Source organism: Podarcis gaigeae (assembly GCF_964106915.1).
Source record: "Podarcis gaigeae genome assembly, chromosome: 1".
Lineage (NCBI taxonomy): Eukaryota > Metazoa > Chordata > Lepidosauria > Squamata > Lacertidae > Podarcis > Podarcis gaigeae.
The window spans coordinates 42,377,194-42,399,399 of NC_139678.1; the positions used below are offsets into that span (position 1 = coordinate 42,377,194).

A 22,206-nucleotide genomic window follows, 5' to 3' on the forward strand; every position below is an offset into this window, starting at 1 on the left:
TAGCCTTGAGACTTGGAGCCACATTGGCAGAGGCCTGGATATCTGAGACAAAGCAAACAAGATATCCAAGAGTTGCATTTTTTTTGAACCTGACATCGACTTATTTATTCACTTACTGAATGTCTATTCTGTCCTTCCTCGTGAAGGAGTCTGGGGAGCAGGGGCAAACAGATCCACAATTTAAGCACAAAAAGGAAAAGGAAAGCAATTCTAGAACAGTTAAAAGCAGTCAGAAAAGCAGTTGCTGGCAAATACATGTCGAGTCCTTTGCTCACCTTTCTTGTTGTGGACACACTCCAAAGCTGACTCTCCATCTTCAGTATCATCAAACCTGCAAATGAAAGAAGAATTGTTCAGGTATGAAGCTGGGGCAGAGAAGAATCTTCCCAAAAGGCTGCTCATGTTAAATTTAACACGTTAACAAATTACTGTGTGAACCTACCTCTTGTTATGAAACAGTCCTTGCTTTTGCCCGCCCTGAAAACTGCTGCCAAACAGTTTTGCCAAGTGGCTGGCTGCAGATTCTGTGTTTTAAGGTCAGTTTTAAAATACAAAATAACCAGTATCTCCCTTCGGAATCCCTGTGGACTGTATGGAGGGCATTCACTAATAAATTAGACTGCCTTTTAGTTAAACAAATATAAATTGTGACGTCCTCCTTCACAAGGGGCCCTTTTCTTATCAACAAGAGTTGCCTTTTTCTCCTTAGCTTGCACATGCCCTGATGTTCATAGAATTATAGAATTTTAGCACTGAAAGGGACCCAATGGTCTTCTAGTCCAACCCCAGCAATGCAGGAATCCCAACTAATGCATCCATGGCATACAGCCATCCAACCTCTGGTTAAAAGCCTCCAAGGAAGGAGAGTCCATCTTATAATGGCTCCTCTGTGGGTAGTTGACTCTGAGCCATCTATTTAGGCAGAGACATTGATATACTACCCTCTTTCTCTAGCAATCACAAGCCCCATAAAGCCTACAAAGCCTCAAGAGTAGCATGAAGCATATTACTTCCCATCAGCTTTCTAGCTCCCACCAGGATATTTTTCCTATCACTGACCTCTTTGCAGGCTACAATCTGCCTTGGCCAGCCTGGTACCCTCTAGATGTTTTGGACTGCAATTCCCACTAGCCCCATCAAGCGCAAGCACAGGGAGGCTGATGGGGGTTGTAGTCTAAAACAGTTTTGTTTTTTTTAGAAAATAGATGTCGGAACTCACCACGAACACTTCCCTTGTTCTCTTTGAATGGCAATGGCACCTACCCGAGAGTTGCCAGAACTGAGTTCCGGCGAGTTCTGGCTTAAAAAGCTCTAGTCCGAAACATTTGGAGGGCACTGGGTTGGTAAAAGATGACCTACAGCAGGCATGGCCAAACTTGGCCCTCCAGCTGTTTTGGGACTACAACTCCCATCATCCATAGCTAAGAGGACCGGTGGTCAGGGATGAAGGGAATTGTAGTCCCCAAACAGCTGGAGGGCCAAGTTTGGCCATGCCTGACCTACAGCATGCAGAGTGTGTGTTGACTGGGAGACAACTTACATGTGATCTGATTTTTCTGTGTCCCAAGCCCGTCGCCATTCCCCCCTTGCGTTCTTGTGGCGTGCCAGTCGCTCCAAGTCAATCTGATCCCGTTCCTTCTTCCACCGCATGTATTCCGACCGCTCTCTCCCGGTCAGGGTAGAGCCCTTATCCCCTGGGCTCTTCTGGGGAGATTTTCCTCTCTCCTAATTGAAACAAAACAATATGTGATTAATGTGGAAGGACTTCCTGGGCGTCCAGAGTTCAAGCTGATGATCACCACAGCAATTGTGAAACTCTTAGGCTGTTTCAATCTGCTGGTCCTTTGGCTGACCATCTCACCTTCTTGCGTTATGGCCAATCCAATTCGTATATGGGTGGCTGCTTGAAGGGCTTCTCAATGACAACTCGGCTCCTTCAGCACCTATCCTGACTTCAGAAAGGGTAGTGAAAGGGGAAGGGATGCGAAGGAGGAAGTAGGTGTCTCTAGGCTTGCACAAGTTTCACTTCACCATCATGCTTGCCAGTCAGGAAGCTACTATTTGGGCCTAGTTTGATCAGCTCTCAAAAGTGGTGTCGCAAGCAAAGTGTTTTATTGTGGGCATATTCCACAGCATGTTCTTGACATAATAAGAATTGCCTTAGTGGTGGATTTATTCTGCTTTATTAGTTGCTCTGGGCTGCTTTCCTATTGTCACCACATTATTGCTGCCCAAAGTGGCTCAGGTGCAACAAAAAGAAGGACAATAAAAAACAACAACCCAGAACATTTGTGATGTGAAAAGTTATGGGATTTCAGGCTACAGGATATACACCAATTAGAAACAAAGCAGTCTGGCCACCCTGAAATGTTTGCAGGTGCAACTAGCATTGAAAGCTGGATTGCGATGGCCACTTCCAATAGCACCATAATTATGAACGCAGAATGAAAACGATGTTTGGAGGGACTTTTATAAAGATTGTTGGGGGGTTTTGTGCTGCTTGACCCTGTGAAGCTGTCTTTTTCAGAAGTCCTGCTCCAGGCTCCCTCACCTTCAGAAATAAGGTAGGTGCTGACAGGGAAGAAAGTCATCTTTGTAGTGGTGTCCAATTTACAGAAGGCCCTCCCCCCATGGAATCATAAGGTGCTAAGTCATCATTGGCTTTTAGGGACTAAATGAAGGCAGTTTTTTTACACCTACGTATTGAATGGCTGAGCTGCTATTCTCTTGCGGTTCCATTTCTCAGCTCCTGCTCCAGTTTGGGAAGCTATTTTTATCTGCTGCTATTTTTGTTGTTTTGCTTACATATCCCACTTTGTGCTGTTTTAATTGGATTTTATTGCAAACTGAGCCTATTGGTTATTAATATTTTAAGCTATCTCAAAAGTAAAGGTAAATGACCTCTGGATTAAGTCCAATCACCTATTTATCTCCTTGCACTGGTATGCTTTCGAACTGCTAGATTGGCAGAAGCTGGGACAGAGCAATGGGAGCTCACTCCGTTGCGCAGATTTGAACCGCCGACCTTCCGATCAGCAAGCCCCAAAGGCTCAGTGGTTTAGGCCACAGCACCGCCTGTGTCCTGCCACCTCAAAGAATGTATAGTCAAAAGGCAGTATAAAGGTAAAGGTAAAGGTACCCCTGCCCGTACGGGCCAGTCTTGACAGACTCTGGGGTTGTGCGCCCATCTCACTTAAGAGGCCAGGGGCCAGCGCTGTCCGGAGACACTTCCGGGTCACGTGGCCAGCGTGACATCGCTGCTCTGGCGAGCCAGAGCCGCACACGGAAACGCCGTTTACCTTCCCGCTGGTAAGCGGTCCCTATTTATCTACTTGCACCCAGGGGTGCTTTCGAACTGCTAGGTTGGCAGGCGCTGGGACCGAACGACGGGAGCGCACCCCGCCGCAGGGATTCGAACCGCCGACCTTTCGATCGGCAAGCCCTAGGCACTGAGGCTTTTACCCACAGCGCCACCTGCGTCCCTTTTAAAGGCAGTATAAGTATGCTTTAAAAAACAAGTAAAAAATACTACTTAGCTTATTATTTATTTCTTTATTTAAAGTATTTATATACCACAATTCATGGAGATATTACAGTGGTTTACAAAACTAAAAACAAACAAACCCTAAAACAATCAAATAACTAAAATGCAACAAAGTAAGAAAAACAGCACAGCGGAACATTATAAAAGGAAGAATAAAACACTAATTATAAATGGCCAAACAAAAACAATGTATTGGCCTGCCCTCTTTCCTCTTTATATTGTTATCAGTTTGTGGGTGCCAGAATCCTTTAATCCCTTAAATCAGCAAGTGTTAAAATATAAAACAGGCTAGCTTCCTCATGAGGTAATTACCTGGAGGATGGGCCATTAAGAGAACAAAGGAAAGGGGGCTCTGTGCCAGACATCAAATGGGTGGGGCCCCTCCTTCAGCTCTTTGATAATTCAAAAGACAAAGCCTGAGTCAACCCCTCCATCATAGGCTCAGGTTGTATATTATGTGTAATTAAGCCATATAACCTAAAGACACCACAGTCTCTGCTGTGCCTTATTCCAAAGGAAACACAAACCCTGGGTAAGTACCTGGAACCCCTGGAAACTTGTATCATTTGGAGATTGTGGCTAGGAATATATTGTTGCATGTCACCCCAATCAAAATCCCCTGCTTGAGTAATCTGAGAGTCTTGGGTAGCTTAAATGCTCTGTATTTCCTATATCCTCCTGAGCTGCAGAAAGTCAAAGGATGCTCTGCAATGGAGGCATCTAGCTGCCAATGTTTGGGGACCCTAAGGAACAAAGGAACTATCTCCTCTGTGTGGGCTTCCAAACGACCCATGCACAAGTTTGTACGTATTGATGCTCTTTCAAGAAGCACTTGAGAATTCAACACCTGACAAAATGCTTTGTCAGAACAGATAATTCTGCACAGGCACCTAATGCCGATTAATGAACAGTTGACACCGCACACTCCTGAGGTGGCAAATGCAAATGGCTAACTACTCACTTGGCACACACAGTTACACAAATGGCTCACACAGCTCATTGTTGGCAAGATTTGTTAAAACAGATGCTCACTACCTGAGCTGGAGCAGTGAATGGTGCCCTCCTCAAATCAAGGGGCCTGGTACCTGCGGCTGAACAGGTTCTTTTGGACCTTGAGACAAAAAACCCCCCACCTCTCTCTCCTTCTCTCTTGCCGGAAAAATACAATAATGTAAAATAAATAACAAACAGCTGACTGCCTTTTCATGACCCAAATCAGCTGCCTGAGACAGCCACCTCTACCTAAAGAAAAGGACAGTCCTTTGGTTAGACAGGCCGCTATTTATCTCATACCGCAGATGGGATGGTGAGATTGAGGGAGAGTGGCCCAACTCTGGCCGCCTAGTGAGATGACAGCTGAGACTGGGCGTTCCTAGATAACACCTCATGAACTAGCCACTATGCCACACTATAGAGCAGCCTTCGTCAACCTGGTGCCCTCCAGATACAGTGGTACCTTGGGTTGAGAACCTAATTCGTTCTGGAGGTCCGTTCTTAACCTGAAACTGTTCTTAACCTGAGGTACCACTTTAGCTAATGGGGCCTCCTGCTGCTGCCACGCCACCACCACACAATTTCTGTTCTCATCCTGAAGCAAAGTTCTTAACCCGAGGTAATATTTCTGGGTTAGCGGAGTGTGTAACCTGAAGTGTCTGTAACCTGAGGTACCACTGTATTTTGCACTACAATTACCATCAGCCCCAGCCAGCATTGCCATGTTGATGTGAGCTGAAGGGGATTGTGGTCCAAAATATCTGGCGTGCACTATGTTGGGGAAAAGTGCTATAGTGCTGCACTACGTATAAATGTTTGTACCTGTATAGTTGGTCCCAGAAGGACAGGGAGCTCAGAGCATGCTGCATAATGAGCCTCCAGTATACAAGTCAGAACAATGTACTTTGAGCAGGAAATTTGTTTGCTTGCGCTGCTTGAGGCCTCATGATTTATTGTTCCATTCGGCGTTGTAGCAGCTGAATGCTGGTCTTGCTTGAATGCTTAAGACCTTAACGAAAAGTAGCTGCTCAGAACAAGAAGGAATGAATTTGAAAGAAAGCCATCAACACAGCAAGAGTTTAGTGTAGCCCACCAGATGTGGGAGCCAACCAGCAGCTCTCTGAACTGAAGGGAGGCCCCAGTGCATATTGCTGAATATACACGCCCTGTGACGTTCATTGTCTGCGGATAAATCAATATTCCATATTTCTCCCCTTCAAAGAAGGCCACACGCATGCACACACCCTGAACAAGAATTAACACCCTTGGCATTTCATTGCAGATCAAAATAGAACTGAGGAAAATTAGAGGCTGAGGAACCTGTTGCCAAGGAGACACACCTATGTGGGTGGGCAAAGGAGAGAAAGAACAGCAACACTTTACTTCTCCACCAAAGGGAATTTAGGGGCCTGACAAGCCCATCCCGCATGTAGGTGGAGAAGCAAGAAGTTAGGCTCTCTACTGTGAACAATAGAAAAGCACCCCAGAGGCTCAGGACAGCCTCCAGCCACTTCCGTTTCTGGCCTCCCCAAAATTGCTTCCCATGACCATACCTGTGCCTCACCTGCCAGACTCAGAGGTTTGATGCTTGGGAAGAGGAAATGAGAAATAAGAGATATATTTCTATATCAGAGAGCCTGTTGGATCACTAGAATAGCAGGTGAATGAAATCTATGATTCGAGGGGGGGGGGGTTGTATCCAGGACATCTAGGAGATTACTGTGTAGGGGAATTGGAATGAATATTCCAAACCTGGCAAATCGATCAGCAAGAATCCCAGCTGGTGTCCACTGTTTGTTGACTTATGAGCTCAAGCAAGAGACTCTGGATTTAGCCAGAATATGCTTATTTCTAAAAGCTCAAAAAAGAGTGATAGATTCCCAAATATCGATACCCCCTCAGTCTAAACGAGGGGTGGAACTGCCATCAGAAGGGATGATGAACTGCTTTGTAAAATATAGCCAACTCTAACTGAAAGTGTGGCTTGAAGTGGGTTGGGGAGGCAGCTCATGTTTACAGACTTGCCTGCTGAATCATGTATCTTCTGGGCAATATGAGATGTAAGGAGCAACCCAGCATTTCCAAGGATGACTGCACTTTGTATTAAGGAAGTGAGCAGCAGATATTCGCTGTTGGGAGCCAGCTCAGAGCAAGGGCAGGGAGCTGTTTACCAGGCTGACCAGGGCCTCAGCTCAGCTTGGCCACAGCTGCGCTTCTGGGGCCATAAGGGAGTGACACAGATCAGCTCAGCTCACCGTGCTCCCTGGGCTGCAGCTGGAGCTCAGGCTAATGAATCGCTTCACCGGGAAAGGGAGGCTTATTCAATTTGTGCTCCGTTAATTACGAGCATTCGTCGGCTCAAGGGAGCCAAGGCTTCCTTCTGGGTCTGTGCTGAACAGTGAGCAGGGCCAAATCTATTGCAAAAAAAGAGTCAGCCCCTTGCAATCTGAGAGTGACGTGTTTTTCGTTGTTAACGCCGGCGGTTAGCAGCCTCTGGATCAACACCCCTCCTTCCCAAGGAGCTTACTACAGCTGCAAGAATGAATCGCGTGTGACAGGTCTTAGTCATACAGCTTGATGGAGCGGTGAAAGAATTTGCACGGTGGTGCAAGGATGGCGCAGGAACAGAACAGGCGTTGCATGCCCAGCCTGAGCATTTTCCTGCCACAAACCTTTTCAACCTCAAGCAAAGCACCATGGCTTCATTTTGCACTCCAAGTAAAGCAGGTCCCTCCTGCACCTTGTCAAATAAAAGCACTGGACTTGGCAAGCAAGTTCCCCCTCCTATTCCTTTGCTGTTTGAAAAGGATGGTGAGGATGGCTAAAGTCGTGCTGTGCTTCTGGCACCCTCTGGTGGCCTGTGTGCTGAACAGCACTGTGATGGCATTCCACAAAACGGCATTACTTAGCATTGCACCATACTGGAAACAGATTGGCTGGACCAAGCCATCGATTAACGGTGCATCAGGTGCTTGCTTTTATCCCCTTTAGCATCTGAAGAAGTGTGCGTGCAAACAAAAGCTCATACCGATAACAAAGTTAGTTGGTCTCTAAGGTGCTACTGGACGGAATTTTTTTATTTTGTTTCGACTACGGCAGACCAACGTGGCTACCTACCTGTAACTGACACATCTCTGTTTACAATGAGGTCACGTGTCTTGTGCCCACAAGTCACCTTAGGGTGAGATAAACATAGTGGCAAGCAAAATTGCCTTATTCGCTGATGGGGAAGAATTATTTCTAAAGGCAGAATTTCCTGTAGCTCCGTCTCCGCCTACATTCACTGCTGTCACTGACCATGCAGTACTGGTGGTAATACTGCGGCCAACGCATGAGCACTAGGATGCTCTCCGTGGCAAATCAGGGCACAAAGCCAACTGGCTCATTTAAGTAGTTCAGCTGTGCATGTTGTAGCTAGCCACTGTCAGGGCCGGCCCAAGACATTTTGGCACCTGAGGCAAACCTCAAAATGTTTTTTAAAAAGCAAACCAACAATAAAGGCAAATACACCACCTCCCAAGGTAGTCTGTTCCACTGTCTAACCGCTCTTACTGTCAGAAAGTCCTTCCTTAGATTTAGTCAGAATCTTCTTGTGCATGTAGTCAGAATTGACTTGTGAACTGGTGTTTTCTGTTGTCAAATCCAGCCACTGATGGTTAGTGAATTAAGCCAGTCAGCCTTGCTCCCTGTTCACAAAAATCATCATTAAAAACTGCTCTCACCTTTCTGACAAGCACATTCTCTGAATGTTTGTCACCCTCTGACCACCTCCTCTCCACCGTTCTCTTTTCATCCACCTGCAAGGACACAAAAGTGAATATTTATTCAGGAGCAATGAAGCATCAGCACAAACTAAAAAGATCAGATTCTCCTGCCTGGATTTTTATTTTTATTTTTTAAGAACAGACAATACAGAAGAAACCAAGGATTGTCAGGTCCAGACAATGGAACAGAGGAAAAGGTTGGGAAACAAGATGTGGAAGAAGGACAAGAGCAAAATTCTTACCAAATCCTTTCTATTCCACACTGCTGCCAGAAAGGAAAAGCAGATCCGTAGTTAAAAGCCTTGTCTTTACCATCAATACGAGCACTTCCAACCAAAATTAGCACACACAAATAGCACTTGAACATTTCTCTAGTTAGTTAGTTAGTTAGTTAGTTAGTTAGTTAGTCAGCTATTTCTATAGCACTTTTGATGTGAAATGTGCTTTACAAATTCTGGGCATGATTCAGCTAGAGTTAAATACTCTGAAGCCATCTGGTTGTCCATGGGAATGATTTAAGCAAAATCTTCATTCTCAGTGGGACTGCAAGGTACTTAACTTTTGCTAGAGCATCCTCAGTTATCGTGCAGGGCCTCACCACAATCTTGTGGTGCAGGTTATTGTTCTCATTTTATAGAGGGGAAATATCACATTGGTTGTGGGTTGGCCCCAAAGATACCCTTTTGCATGCAGAAAGCACCAATGTTTGATGCATTGTGATAAATCAACATAAACAAGAAAAGAAAAGAAGTGCTTCTGCTTGTACACGAGTTTGCAAAAAATCTTGACAAAGGACATCTCTCAACTGCTGTTATATTGCAGGTGTATTCTGAAACATGTTCTTGACCCAGTAATAGTGCATTGGTGGTAAATTTATTTTGCTTTATTAACTGTTCTTTGATTCTTCTCCAATGCTTCTACATTATTACTGTCTAGAGGGAGTCTAACACAACAAAAGCCCAGAGCATTTGTGGCATGAAAAGTTATAGGATTTTAGCAGGACCTTACATGCTGTTTAGAAGCAGTATGACTGCCTCAAAACTTCTTCAGGGCAAATAGTATTGACAGAGGAATCTCCCATGACCACCCCAATCATGAGCACAAATGAATATGCAGTAATAAGGACATTCCGCTTTCCTTTAACATCAGTGACCTGGTGGCCAGCTGGGGAAGACTGCAGGCCGGCCTGCAGATTGGCCAATGGTAGACAAGCCTGGGTCTGGGGATTCTTCAAGGGGAGGGTCCAACAAGCCAATGGGTGTCACTTTGTGAGGTTAGGCACTGGGTAAGCCTTAGTCTTGTGGTGTAGTGGTTAAGAGCGGTAGTCTCGTAATCTCGGGAACCGGGTTCGCGTCTCCGCTCCTCCACATGCAGCTGCTGGGTGACCTTGGGCCAGTCACACTTCTTTGAAGTCTCTCAGCCCCACTCACCTCACAGAGTGTTTGTTGTGGGGGAGGAAGGGAAAGGAGAATGTTAGCCGCTTTGAGACTCCTTAAAGGGAGTGAAAGGCGGGATATCAAATCCAAACTCCTCCTCCTCCTCCTCTTCTTCTTCTTCTTCTTCTTCTTCGTCTGGTCTGGGCTGGATGTTGTAGCCTCTCCCTGCCCCTCCTTGTTTAAGGGTATTCTGTTAAGGGGATCCATGAAGAGTTGCTTCTGCCCGATGCCCAGATGGTGGCTAGGGCCATAGAACTCCTCCAGAGGGGACCCCCCGGGGCTACCCCTATTTGATGTAGGTCATAGGGCCTCCCCCATGTTGTGATTTACCCTTAGGTACACTCACAGCAGATGGGCTGGATTTAAAGAAATGGCTTCACCCAATGCCAAACCTTTCACATCTGCAACCAATAAAGTTGTGGCCTATTTGAACAGAAAATCTATATGCTGCTGTCTTGTATGGTTACTCATTACATAGGGAGCAACTGCATTGTGGAGCCTTGGCATGCAGCTGGAGGACATCTGGAGTAGAAGCATCAGAATTGCCACAGAGACAGAAAGATGAAACTCTGGCAAGTGGCTATTGTTCAGTGGCAGAAACACATCCTATCATTTTGAAGGCCCCACAACAGGTGATGAGAAAGCCCTCTCTGTTTGAGACCTGGAGAGTCACTGCTAGTCGGAGTTGACATTACTAGGCTAAATAGCTAAACTGACCCTGATATATGGCAGCTTGCTATATTCCTAGCTGCAGCTGGCTGAAGCAGAGGTACAGCTGTAGCTTCATTGGGAGCTTGTGTGAGATTAGCACTTGTGTTGTCTGCTTGCTAGCAATATCTCTGCTTGCTTATTTGTAAACAAAGAGATATTACCAAGGCACCATGAATCTCCAGTACATTCTCAGCCAAAGGAAATGACTCAGAAATGCTATTCCTGGAACTTACCACCACTCAGGGAAAGTGAGGAGTGTAGAACAATGCTTAGAATCTATCGTGCTACCCTCACTCCACTCCCCAGAGCAATGAGAAGTTCCAGGAAGGCAATGCATGATCAGATTTAGTTTCTCTTGGAAAGCAGCCACTGGAGACTTATTGGAGTTTTGTAATATTTACATTATTAATCAGAGAACAGCAGTTCATCTGAACTATTATGAGGAGGAACCCACAATACGTATCTCTCTGCTGGCAGCCAGTCTCAAAGCCCAGCATCATGTACACATAATCCACTTGATTTATCCAAGTTCCCCAGTAGCCGCTGAGCAACAGTAAAGGCTTTTAGCAAGTGGCACCATCAGTAACTTCATGTTCCACTAGGTCTGGAGTTCACATAAGCAGATATTATCTTGCTATGTAGTCCAAAAGGCACCCCACATCCCAGTACGCAAGAGGGAAGAAGACTTGAAGGAATCTTGAAGCTCTCATAACAGTCCATTGAGAATCTTGGCTGACTGTTGGAGGGGGCAGAAAACTGAGGGTGGGGGTGAAATGGGGTAGCGGAAATGCTGAACAGAGGCTTCCGTACTGCAAGATTTTCATGATCAGCCTCATCTATTGACACTTTCCCACAAAATAGGGCCCCAAGTGCCTCACAACGTATCAAGTGAATAATTAAATATATAACAAATACACACACACAAGAAATAATACCATCACTAAATAAATACAGTGGTACTTCAGGTTACATACGCTTCAGGTTACATACGCTTCAGGTTACAGACTCTGCTAACCCAGAAATAGTACCTCGGGTTAAGAACTTTGCTTCAGGATGAGAACAGAAATCATGCTCTGTTGGCACAGTGGCAGCGAGAGGCCCCATTAGCTAAAGTGGTGCTTCAAGTTAAGAACAGTTTCAGGTTAAGAACAGACCTCCGGAACGAATTAAGTACTTAACCTGAGGTACCACTGTACAAAAAAAAAAATATGGACAAGTTTGTTTGAAACAATATGAACAAACCAACCTAATCTGACAGCTTGAAACTAAACAGGGGAGAGAGAATAATGCCCAACACAGAAATACAAAGTAGTATGCAAAACATCCACATGCTCCAGATGCATCTATCTCTCATAGTTTGGACCCAAGACTCAACTTCAAACATCCAGGGAACCCACCACCCCAGCTCTCTCCTGGGGTAGTGAAGAGGGGTCTTCAGGCCACCAGGACTCTCCTCCATTGTCTCCCAGGACAACATGGATGCCAACAACTCCATACAGAGGCCAAAAAATTTCATTCCACATTCTCCCACCAATCGACATGCATTCATGCAGGCTGGGGGTTGTAAACAAGTTTCTCGGGGTTTGTACCACCCTTGCCCTTGTGGCAGTTTCTGACCTGGTGGTTTTTATAGCCCTTTCTCCAGTGCTTTTTTTTCTGGGGGGATGCAGGGGTATGCATACCCCTAAACATTTTGTGAATCTTTGTACTTCTGTCCATTTACTGTATTTATTTTTCCTGATTTGAACTATAAAATGGTGATTTTCTTGAGCATTGCCTTTCTCCAAATTAAAGATATGGGTAACAGGGAGAAACATACATTTCAAAGAGCAAGTTTTATAAAGAAAATAAATAATTTCAGCTTAGAAATGATACTATGTTCTAAAAGAAACCAGTCATCAAATCTCTTTCTTAACATATGCTTAGTCTTGCAAGTGAGGAACAGAATTTTTGGATTTTTTGGGGTTAGGTTCCAATTGCTAATAATTTAAATAAGCATCAATTATAGGCACACTAACAGTCTGTTTGAACAGCTCCAGGCACTTTATAAATGTTTGTGTTGTTCAATTGTCACAACTGAGCAGCAGGCAGATTATCCAAAATGAAGAATATCCTGATGTCTGGGACAGACCGTTTCCATGAAAATTCACCTCTCCTTATTTCCACTCACCTGCATGGGAGAAAGACTGGCACAAGCATGAATCCTGCTCTCTCTCCTGACAGCCAGCTTCCTAACAACAGCCAGACATGCTTTGCGTACAGCACACAGGGCTGCTTTGTCTCCTGTCTAGCTCATGCAGCTGCCTACCAATTCATGCAGAATCCTGTCAACTTCTAGGTCTTCTGCTGCCAAAAAGCTTTCACTATTTATTACTTTGGTTGGTCTGAGTTTTGTAACCATACATGGCAGCTGCAGGAACAATTGCCTGACTTTGCAACAGCTGTGCAGGGTGGAAACTGGCAGCCCCATTAGGAGTGATAGAATCAGACAATCAGGGAATTGTGGAGTTGGAAGGGGTTTCTGAGGGTCATCTAGTCCAACCCCCTGCAATGCAGGAAACTCAACTAAAGTATCTATGGCACGTGGCCATCAAACCTCTGCTGAACAACCTCCAAGGAAGGAGAGTCCACCACTGTCTGAAGGAGTGAAAAGCAAAAGTGCACTCAGGATTTCCAAATTGTCATCCACCCCTGCCTGAATCCTACCTTCTTCTTCTTTAAACATAACTTTTTTTGGGGTTTTATATACAAGGATCATAAATGATACAAATTAATAGACCAAGTCTCTGTCATTTGTATATCACAAAAAACAGAATAATATATCTGCAGTAATGTCTGCAATATATGGTTCATTATTAGTGGTCAATGTATATGTTCTTGGTTTGTGAATTGGTTTAAAAAATAACAATAACAAAGGCGAAACAGGATAGAACAGAGTTAACAGATAACATTCAATATTGCATAGCCAAATGCCTAATCAGGAGCCCTTGAATCCTTCCTTCCTTTTAACACACTTCTAGACATCACAAAATTGACTCAGACTGGCTGTGCAGATAGACACACCAATGCAAGAGGAGCTGACACTAAGTATATAATCATGCACACAGGAGAGCAAGTATAAACTCCATTTAAAAGTATCGTGGTTGGAGTGCTTTCAGACAGAGATTTAATGCTGTAAACAGATCTTTGAGATATCAGAAAAGGGACATTGCCAACAGTTTTGATTTTTTCCCAGAAAGGGAAAATGTGGGGGTGGGAGATACGGGCTTGCATTTTGATATGAATAACATTGTGCAGATGCTACAACCTGACACCACCCAAAAACCCCTGCATGCATGAGAAGCATTTATCCCACAATTCATCCCATTTGGAAGCATACTGAGTGATAGAAAGTGACTGTTTGGGTTTAACACACACACAACTATAGGGCAACAGTTGTAGGAAAAAAGAGGATAAAGCCAGTTTGTCTTCCCCATCCTGGTTTATTTATTTTATTTAAATGGGGTTTTGTACATTTTGTTCATGTTCAGGGAGGCCCATGACAGAAATCTGCATAAAATTTGCATATGCTAATTTATGGATGCAGATGCAAATATAGCCCAACTTTCAGAGGCAAAGCAGCCCTTTATAAGCAAAGAGGTGTGTGTGTGTGTGTGTGTGTGTGTGTGTGTGTGTGTTAAAGGTTTTTAGAAATAGAAGTCCCCTCTTCATCTTAGAATTCCCCCCACCAGTGGGGCTCTAGACCAGTTTGGGGAACATAGTAAGCTGTCTTCTACTGAGTCAGACCATTGCTCCATCTAGCTCAGTATTGTCCACTGCAGCCTTTATCAGCCTTGGGTCCCCAGATGTTGTTGGACTACAACTCCCATCCTCCTTGACTACCTGCTAGCTAGGGATGGTGGGAGTTGTAGTCCCACAACATTTGGGTACACAGGATTGAGAAAACGCTGGTGTATTGATTGATCTCTAGCTTTTCAGATGGAGATCTCTCCCAGTCCTGCCTGAAGATGCAGGGTTTGAACTTAACACCATCTATGTGCAAAGAAAATGCCCTACCACTGAGCTACAGCCACTTCCCAGGGGATTTGAAGGGAAGAATATACATCCAGTTTGTCTAAGTTTGCCTGCGAGGGTCCACCCCTGCAATCCTGTTATTTCAGTAAATGCAAGATGGGAATAGTTCCTTCAATTTCTCTGTAGTGGTAAAGACAAAGGAGCAAAGCTGCTTGGTTACCCTATTCCAGATATCATGTAATATCCTCCCAGACATGACAGACAGCTGTCTGGCATGATTTAATTCTGGGTATGTTCACAGAAGAGATGAATGACTGTTGAGTGGATAGCAAAGCTTGTCCCATGGAGAAATACAGCACCATGCTTCCTGCCCTGTGCTTAGTGAAATAGTATTGGGCTGATTCAAGGCTCCTGACATAAAAGTATCCCTGAGCTGATTTTGCAGCATCTGAAAGTGGCAGCTTTTGAAAGCTACATGAGAGTACTGAGTCAGTAGTTCTCCTGAGCTTTAAACATGAAGAGAAGAGTAAAATACAAAGAAGACAATTCCCTGGAGCAGTTCAAAGAAACAGAGGATGCTGAGAAGGCAAGTCTGAGCTTGAATGAACAACCTTTATTCCTGCTAATTGCTTGGGGCCTTTTTTTAGTTGAACATCAAACTCTCACAGAGACAGGCACAGCAATAACAAGGCAGAAACCCCATTTCAGTGTCGCATCTAACATTCCTTTTTTCTGTCTATGTCTCAAGAGAGCACATTTCATCAAAGATAGTTTACGTTACATGCTTGTCCATTTTATTGCAGAATTTGTCTATTTTTACAGTAGAAATACATGAAAACACCCATGAAGTGCAATAGAATTTGCAATAAAATATGCACACAAATGCTGTGATTTAAGGGGAGGAATTATTCCCCATCTCTATCCAGCACTGAAGGTTGCCAACTTTTACTCTGTTTCTCCTCCTGTGCCTTTAACAGCAGAGTGATCTGGAGATATATGGAATTGGTAACGTAGCAGGAAGAAGAGAGTAAGAATAAATGAATACTGTAGTTCTTCAAATGAAGAGGTGCAGAAAGTGAAGGATTGGGACCTGTGTTTTTAACTTATTCATAAACAATATCTGAGTTAGGACTGAGCAGTGAGGTGGCCAGGTTTGCTGATTATACTAAATTGCTCAGGGTCATTAAAACAACAAGATATGGTGAAGAGTTCTCCTGCCTCCAATTGTGAGACTGGAAGTGAAGAGGAAGAAGATGCTGAGAAAGCCAGTCACTTGTTTACATCCAGGATGGGGAACAGGATTCAGTAGGCTGCTACCATGGACAATAAAGCCAAGGTGATCCTCCCCCCCCTTTAAGTGCTGAATCTCCATAGACATGGGCTTCACTCAAATATGAGCAACTTCAGGTTCTGCAATTGTAGATGACTGGGAGTTCTTGTGCAACAAACCTGCTTTCCCAAAAGAGTAGATTTTTGGTGAAGGGGGAAATGATAGAAAAACGCAGCTGAAGGCTAGGATAACCCTTACCTTGAGGCAACATCATCTAACCACCCTGCAAACATATCAGAATGAATGGTCATTAAATTTCATTATTATTATTTTCACTTATGAGTCGCTTCCCACAAGGCAATCATTTTTGTTATATAGGTTAGATGGTTGTTGTGTAATAATGTTCTTTCACACTTTCCCATGCATTTTCCCATAACTTCCCTTATCACAAAAAGTTTGATCTTTTGGGGAAGCAGGTATGTTGCTCAAGGCCTCTTGTTTATTATTACACAACTTGAATTTGCCATATCCCACTCCAAAATAGTGACAGTCTAAAAGCACTTCTACTTCTTTATTGTCTCTACACTAGACAATAATTTTTGTCACCCTTACCTGGAGATGCCAGAGACTGAGCCAGAGATATTCTGCATGCAAAGCATATACTCTGTCACTGAGCTATATCCCTTCCCCTACTACTGAGCTAGTAAAAAGGAAAGTTTGCTTAATTATCTATTTGTCCTCCCCCCCCCCTGATTTTTTTTCCAAAAATGAAAACTTTGAAAATATCAGGTGGCTCAGAGGGACTCGCCTCCACTTACTCCATTTGTCATCTGACCCCAATTTCATTTCATTCCTACAATCATGTGGCACTTACCTCTTTAGACAGGAAGCGTATTAACTCATGATATATTATCTCTCTATACACTGTTAATAAAAAAGCAATTCAAACAGTCCACAAACCATAGACGTCCAATTTAAAGATGATTTGCTGCATACTAATTAACCATTATGCTTCACTGGATCTGGATACACCACTGAAGCTTAAATGCACTGTTGCATAAAACAGCAGCCTGTTAAATGCAGCTATTACCAAAATGAAAGAGGGGGCAGAGTACAGAGAGGTCTCTGAGGAAACCCGATACTAAAAGACCCAGAGAGAGAGAGAGATTACTCAACTCTCTGCTGACAACTGGGATATTGGTGCCAGGGAAAATCTTGGGCACTGGGCAGGAGGGCAGGCTATGATAGTAATAAGGTTTCTCCTTCTTAGACCATGGGGATTTGCTTTACTGTCATCTATGGGAGAGGAAAATGAGATTGCAATTCCATTTAGTCGCCACTGAAGCAGAAAGAGGCTGATATCAAATACCTGGAGCCTTTTGCAGTGCACTGCTTTGAAGAGGGTACATGTATCAGCTGGGAAACGCAAGGGATATATTTTAAAGGAAATAGCACTACATACACTTGCTCTTAGTGAGCCAGAATCCTCCTCAGCCATCAGTAAATGCCCTTGGACATCTCAGTAGCCTAAGCTACCCTAAAGTGTTGCTGTGAAGATGAACTGGGATCTTAAGAGTATCGCAAGAAGCCTCCACACATACGAATTAGGCCAAACCCTAGCCTAGGCCAGGGTAGGAAGCTATTTTCAACCTGAGGGCTGTATTTCCTTCAGGCCAGTCTTCTGGGTGCCACATGTCACTGGCAGGCAGGGCCAGAGGGAATAGGGGGTAGGCTCATTTCTGCATACTCAGCCCATCTAGGCAAGCAATAAGGAAGCATTATCAGAGTTCAAGGACACATTCCAGCCAGGCCAGAAACACTCAAAGAGAATGCAAAGCAGAGCCAGTGATAGATGTTGCTGAATGGGAGGTGGGTATGGCCTGGGGAGAATCCCAAGGGCAGACAGAGAGGCTTGGAGGGCTGCATTTGGCTCCCAGGCCTGAGGTTCCCCACCCCTGTGCTAGACCTTCCTTTGATGCCCTTCCAAAGTATGGCAGGTAGGCAACAAGATCAGGACCTTTTCTGTGGTGGCATTAAGATGCCAGGGCGCTCTGCCTAAGGTGAAGCTCCACACTGCTTGCTTGCTTTACGCTGAGCAGCCAAGACTCCAACCCCTACCTGGCAGTTTAAGGCATTGGCTCTTAAAAAGGATTCTGATTTTTTAATCAATTTTTACTTTGAAGGATTAATGTGATTTTGAACATATTGTTTTGATTTTGGTATATTTGCTATAGTTAATAAAACAAAGCAACTTTGATTTTTGATTTTTTTTACAGAATCGCTGGACAGAATTTATCTTTCAAAAAAACTACTCTGAATTCCACCACTTCTCAATATTTATGTGGTGCCACTTTTCTCACGTCCATCATGTCACTCCTAAAAACATACAATTTCCTGGCAACGCTTAGCTCTGTCCCTTAGTCTTTGCACTCAGCTCAAGCTATATGTAGCTGCATGTGCTTACATTTATCCGCTCTTACTCTGTTTCTGCTCTTTATCATCTGTTAGGATTTTCAAAAATTGGATGGGCAGAGCTCTTTTTTTTTATGGTGCCCTTTTAAAAGACTGAATGTGCAAATACTGGTTTCAGTTCTACTCCTTTAGCTCCCTCTTGGGGTTATAGCACGGCATAGCACATCAAAGGAACAGTAAGCCTTGGGGCCCTTCCAGGCAGTTTTTCACATAAGAATTGCTTGGTTTGCAATTCATTCATTGTGAGGATCCAGGCATACAATGTTGTGTTGTTGGGGAAATGGACTTACCTCCGTAGCCAGATACTTTGACTACGGGTCAGATCAACATAATGGAAAACATTGTTTCTTGCTGTGTGAACAAGTTTTCCTGAGCTCCAGGTCACAAGCTCTCCCATTCTCCCAGCTTTCTGGCATGCAAAACAGGAGCCGATGAGAAGCATACATTTCCACTTTTAAACAAGCTACAGTGCCCTGTAATGTTTGAATGTCAGGGACTGTGGTTTGTTTAATTAAATTTGAGTAGGTGTGATAGTGAACATTGTCTCACTGACATCCAATGAACATGCACATTGTGGCAATTTCCACTCCTGGTTTCTGTTCCTGACAGAATTCTCCAAAATCCCTAGCTGCTGGTTAGCCACCACTGCCATACTCTCACTAGCTTTGCATTGTCCACACTGACTGGCAGCAGCTGTCTGGGATTTCAACCTGAGGTATCCCCCAATACTACCTGAAGATCCCAGAGATTCAACATGGGACTTTCTGCACACAAAGCCCAAGCTCTCTCACTGAGCTGCAGCCCTTTTTCTCACTGGGGGCGTTCATATTTCAAACTCTCCCACCACTAAGGCAGATGGAAAAGTTCCATTTGGGAAATGTTCTCAGCACTTGGGGAAAAGTGCTGTGTAAATATTCAGTGAATGCAAAGGGTTGCCCTATTTGGCCAACTGCAGTTTACATCCTAGTAACATCATGCTACATTGCACATGAACAAATTCCCCACATGTCTGTATATTTACAATGTAAACCTGGCCCATCAGAGGCATGCAGGGACGGCTTCTGTAAATCCCTGGTAAATAGGGGCACTTGGAGGGTCTGATGTTGTATTTCCCAAGAGCCCACCGCACTGCAAGATACAGTTTCCACACAAATCACCTTGAGGCTATTCAGTAGCCGAGCACATTTCACAAAAAGCTCCCCCTCTTCCCCCCATTCCCAATGACTTTTGTGCCTCCTCCCCTCTTCATTCTTTGCCATCTCTGTGTTTATCTAACATGCCTCGACCGTATGGCGAAGTCTGTAAAGCCCTGAGTCACTCGCAGCCTCACACAAAAAAGCATTTACTGCCAAATGTACTGTTTAAAAGCTCTTTAAACTCCAGGCCCAAATCTGCGTGTACTTCACGCTGGGAGGCGTCGCAGGGCCTGGGCCTGAGGACAATGGCGCACTGTTTCTGGGAAAAGTGCAGGCCATGAGAGAGAGAGGCTTGAGCTGGCTGCGCCGGCCGCCTCTCCCAGCGTGATTTACACTCTCTGTTTCAATGTGTCCATGTGCTCCCTGCAGGCCCGTCATCCATCTTGCCTGAGAAAACAGCCTTGGCCATCTGGGGCTGTAAAACTCTCGCATGCCCCCGCTCACCATGTCAACAGGCTTTTCTTTTCTCTCCTCACAGGCAGCGGGGCAGAGTGTAGGCCCGGCAGCTGAGTTACAGCCTGAAGACTGAATAGGACGCACAGCTTGTGCTGTTCTTGGGCTAATCCTCTTCTCCGTCAGCAGAATGTCACTCGGAAACCATCAGTTTGAGGCAGCTGGAGCTCGGCTCCAAAGTCTGCTTTTAAAAACCTTGGCCCAGAAAGCGCAGAAGCGCACGCTTCAGAAGATGCCAAAAGGAAGTGGGCCCTCAGACAGTGGTTGGACAGTGTCATTCTGAGGGAGACAGTCTTGCCTCTTGGCTAGAATCAGTGGCATTCTGAAAAACTGGATTCTGCACCTTTTAATCCTATGTCACTTTCCCCCGTACTTAGTTGCTTAATTTCTAATCAGGGATGCTATTATTATTATTATCATCATTATTAGTCCTGTTCCTGTGCCTAACAGCAGCCTGATTAAAAATAGTTGTTGCTGTTGGTGTAGAGGTAGCAACATTTAAAAAAATAGATTTGTTTTGTTTATAAATATCAGGATTTTGTCCTCAAGATCTTAAGATATTCTCACTTAAAGGTGAAAAGTTACAAAGAATTCCAATAGTAACAGGGCTGTATTTGTGTCAAGAGCTGTATTCCCTCAGGAGTAATTGCTTGGGGGCCACATACCAAGGATTGGGAGGGCCAAAGTCTTCTTTCTCTGCCCAACATCCCATTTGACATTTAGAAGACATCTGAAGGCAGCCCTGTTCAGGGAAGTTTTAAATGTGTGACATTTTAATGTATTTTTCATCTTTGTTGGAAGCCACCCAGAGTGGCTGGGGAAACCCAGCCAGATGGGCAGGGTACAAATAAATATGATAATAATAATAATGACAACAACAAGAACAACAACTATTTGCTTTCACAGTGCATGAGGACAGGAGCCCTTCTACAGCTGCCATCTCGATGAACTGTGCCCCTTCCCCACAGTGTGACAATTAGAATTAAACATAAACCTCCCATTGGCAAAACCAAGAAGTGTTTTTCCTCTAAGCCTAACTGTCATGCGAGTGAGGGCAGGAGGAGAGGCCAGTCCTGGCTGGAGATGCAAGGGACTGAACATTTTCCTATAAAATGTTTTGCTTTTATGCCTGAGGCCTAGATGATCACATGATTCGACAGATTTATCTTAAGTCAATTGATATTGCAGTGGGCCCAGCCAACATTTCCACTTTCCAGCGTTGTAGAATGAAATATGAGAGTTGTATTGAGTTTCGATGGGTGTCAGGGACAGAACAGGTTCACACATCCTTACTCAGCCATGAAGCTCACTGGTTAGGCTTCTGTAAGTCATCATCTCTCCTCTTGACTCACATGCCACACTTGTTCTGAGGGTAATTCTGTGTACCACACCATGAGTTCTTCAGAGGAAGGGTGCAATACAAAAATGGTCAGTAAAAGGTATAAAGGTAAAGGACCCCTGGACGGTTAAGTCCAGTCAAAGGCGACTATGGGGTGCAATGCTCATCTCGCTTTTCAGGCCAAGGGCGCCAGTTTTCAATTTCATTGTTTTGTATGGGACAATGACAATAAAGATATCATATTGTATCATATCATATCGTTTGTCCATAGACAGCTTTCTGGGTCATGTGGCCAGCATGACTAAACCGCTACTGGCGAAATGGAACACCATGACAGAAGCCAGAGTGCATGGAAACTCCATTTACCTTCCCGCCACAGCAATACCTATTTATCTACTTGTACTGGTGTGCTTTTGAACTGCTAGGTTAGCAGGAGCTGGGACAGAGCAACAGGAGCTCACCCTGTTGTGTGGATTCGACCCGCTGACCTTCCAATCAGCATCACCCACTGTCACCAGTACAAATAAACTTTAGAATGTGATTCTTCTTGGTTTACCTAAGGAGGCACGGACAGTGCCAAGACAACATCCTAGGGAAGGGCAAAGATGGGACTGTTTCTCAGAGCCATTTCAAGGGACTTAGCTGCTTCACTGGCTACTAAAATGTGCACTTGGTATAAGACTGAGAGTCAGAGCAGACAGAGTGGTTTGGGAGCTGCAGCTGCAGCACTGAAGGTGCGGCACAATTAATCTCAGAAACTGGCACCTAAAGCTCTTGCTTGAGTTCTGCTAGTGCAGTTACTGCATGCTATCTCAAGATGTCACGGCTGAGGAAGCATCACTGAACAACTAACAAAGCATGGACGGTCCAGGATGAATACACCACGAATGCACTATTATTGCATCAATGACATGCTGCAGATGACACTTGCAAAAAAAAATCAGTTTGGACGGGCCTTAGGAAACTGCCTTAAGTTATACCAAGTCAGAACACTGGCCCAACTAGCTCAGTACT

At 44.5% G+C, this 22,206-nt stretch overlaps 1 protein-coding gene across 2 annotated transcripts in view; it reads right to left on the reverse strand.

Annotated features, from left to right (window-relative positions):
* The window catches only part of CCDC9B (coiled-coil domain containing 9B), a 54,708-nt gene that overhangs the window by 19,611 nt on the left and 12,891 nt on the right, over positions 1 to 22,206 (reverse strand). For both annotated transcript variants that reach the window (XM_083744648.1, XM_083744647.1), the window contains exons 6-8: positions 8,260 to 8,334; positions 1,541 to 1,725; positions 276 to 331 (exon numbers count right to left, since the gene is read on the reverse strand). In XM_083744648.1, coding sequence (XP_083600774.1) covers positions 276 to 331; positions 1,541 to 1,725; positions 8,260 to 8,334 — 316 coding nt within the window. The remainder of the gene's footprint in view (positions 1 to 275; positions 332 to 1,540; positions 1,726 to 8,259; positions 8,335 to 22,206) is intronic.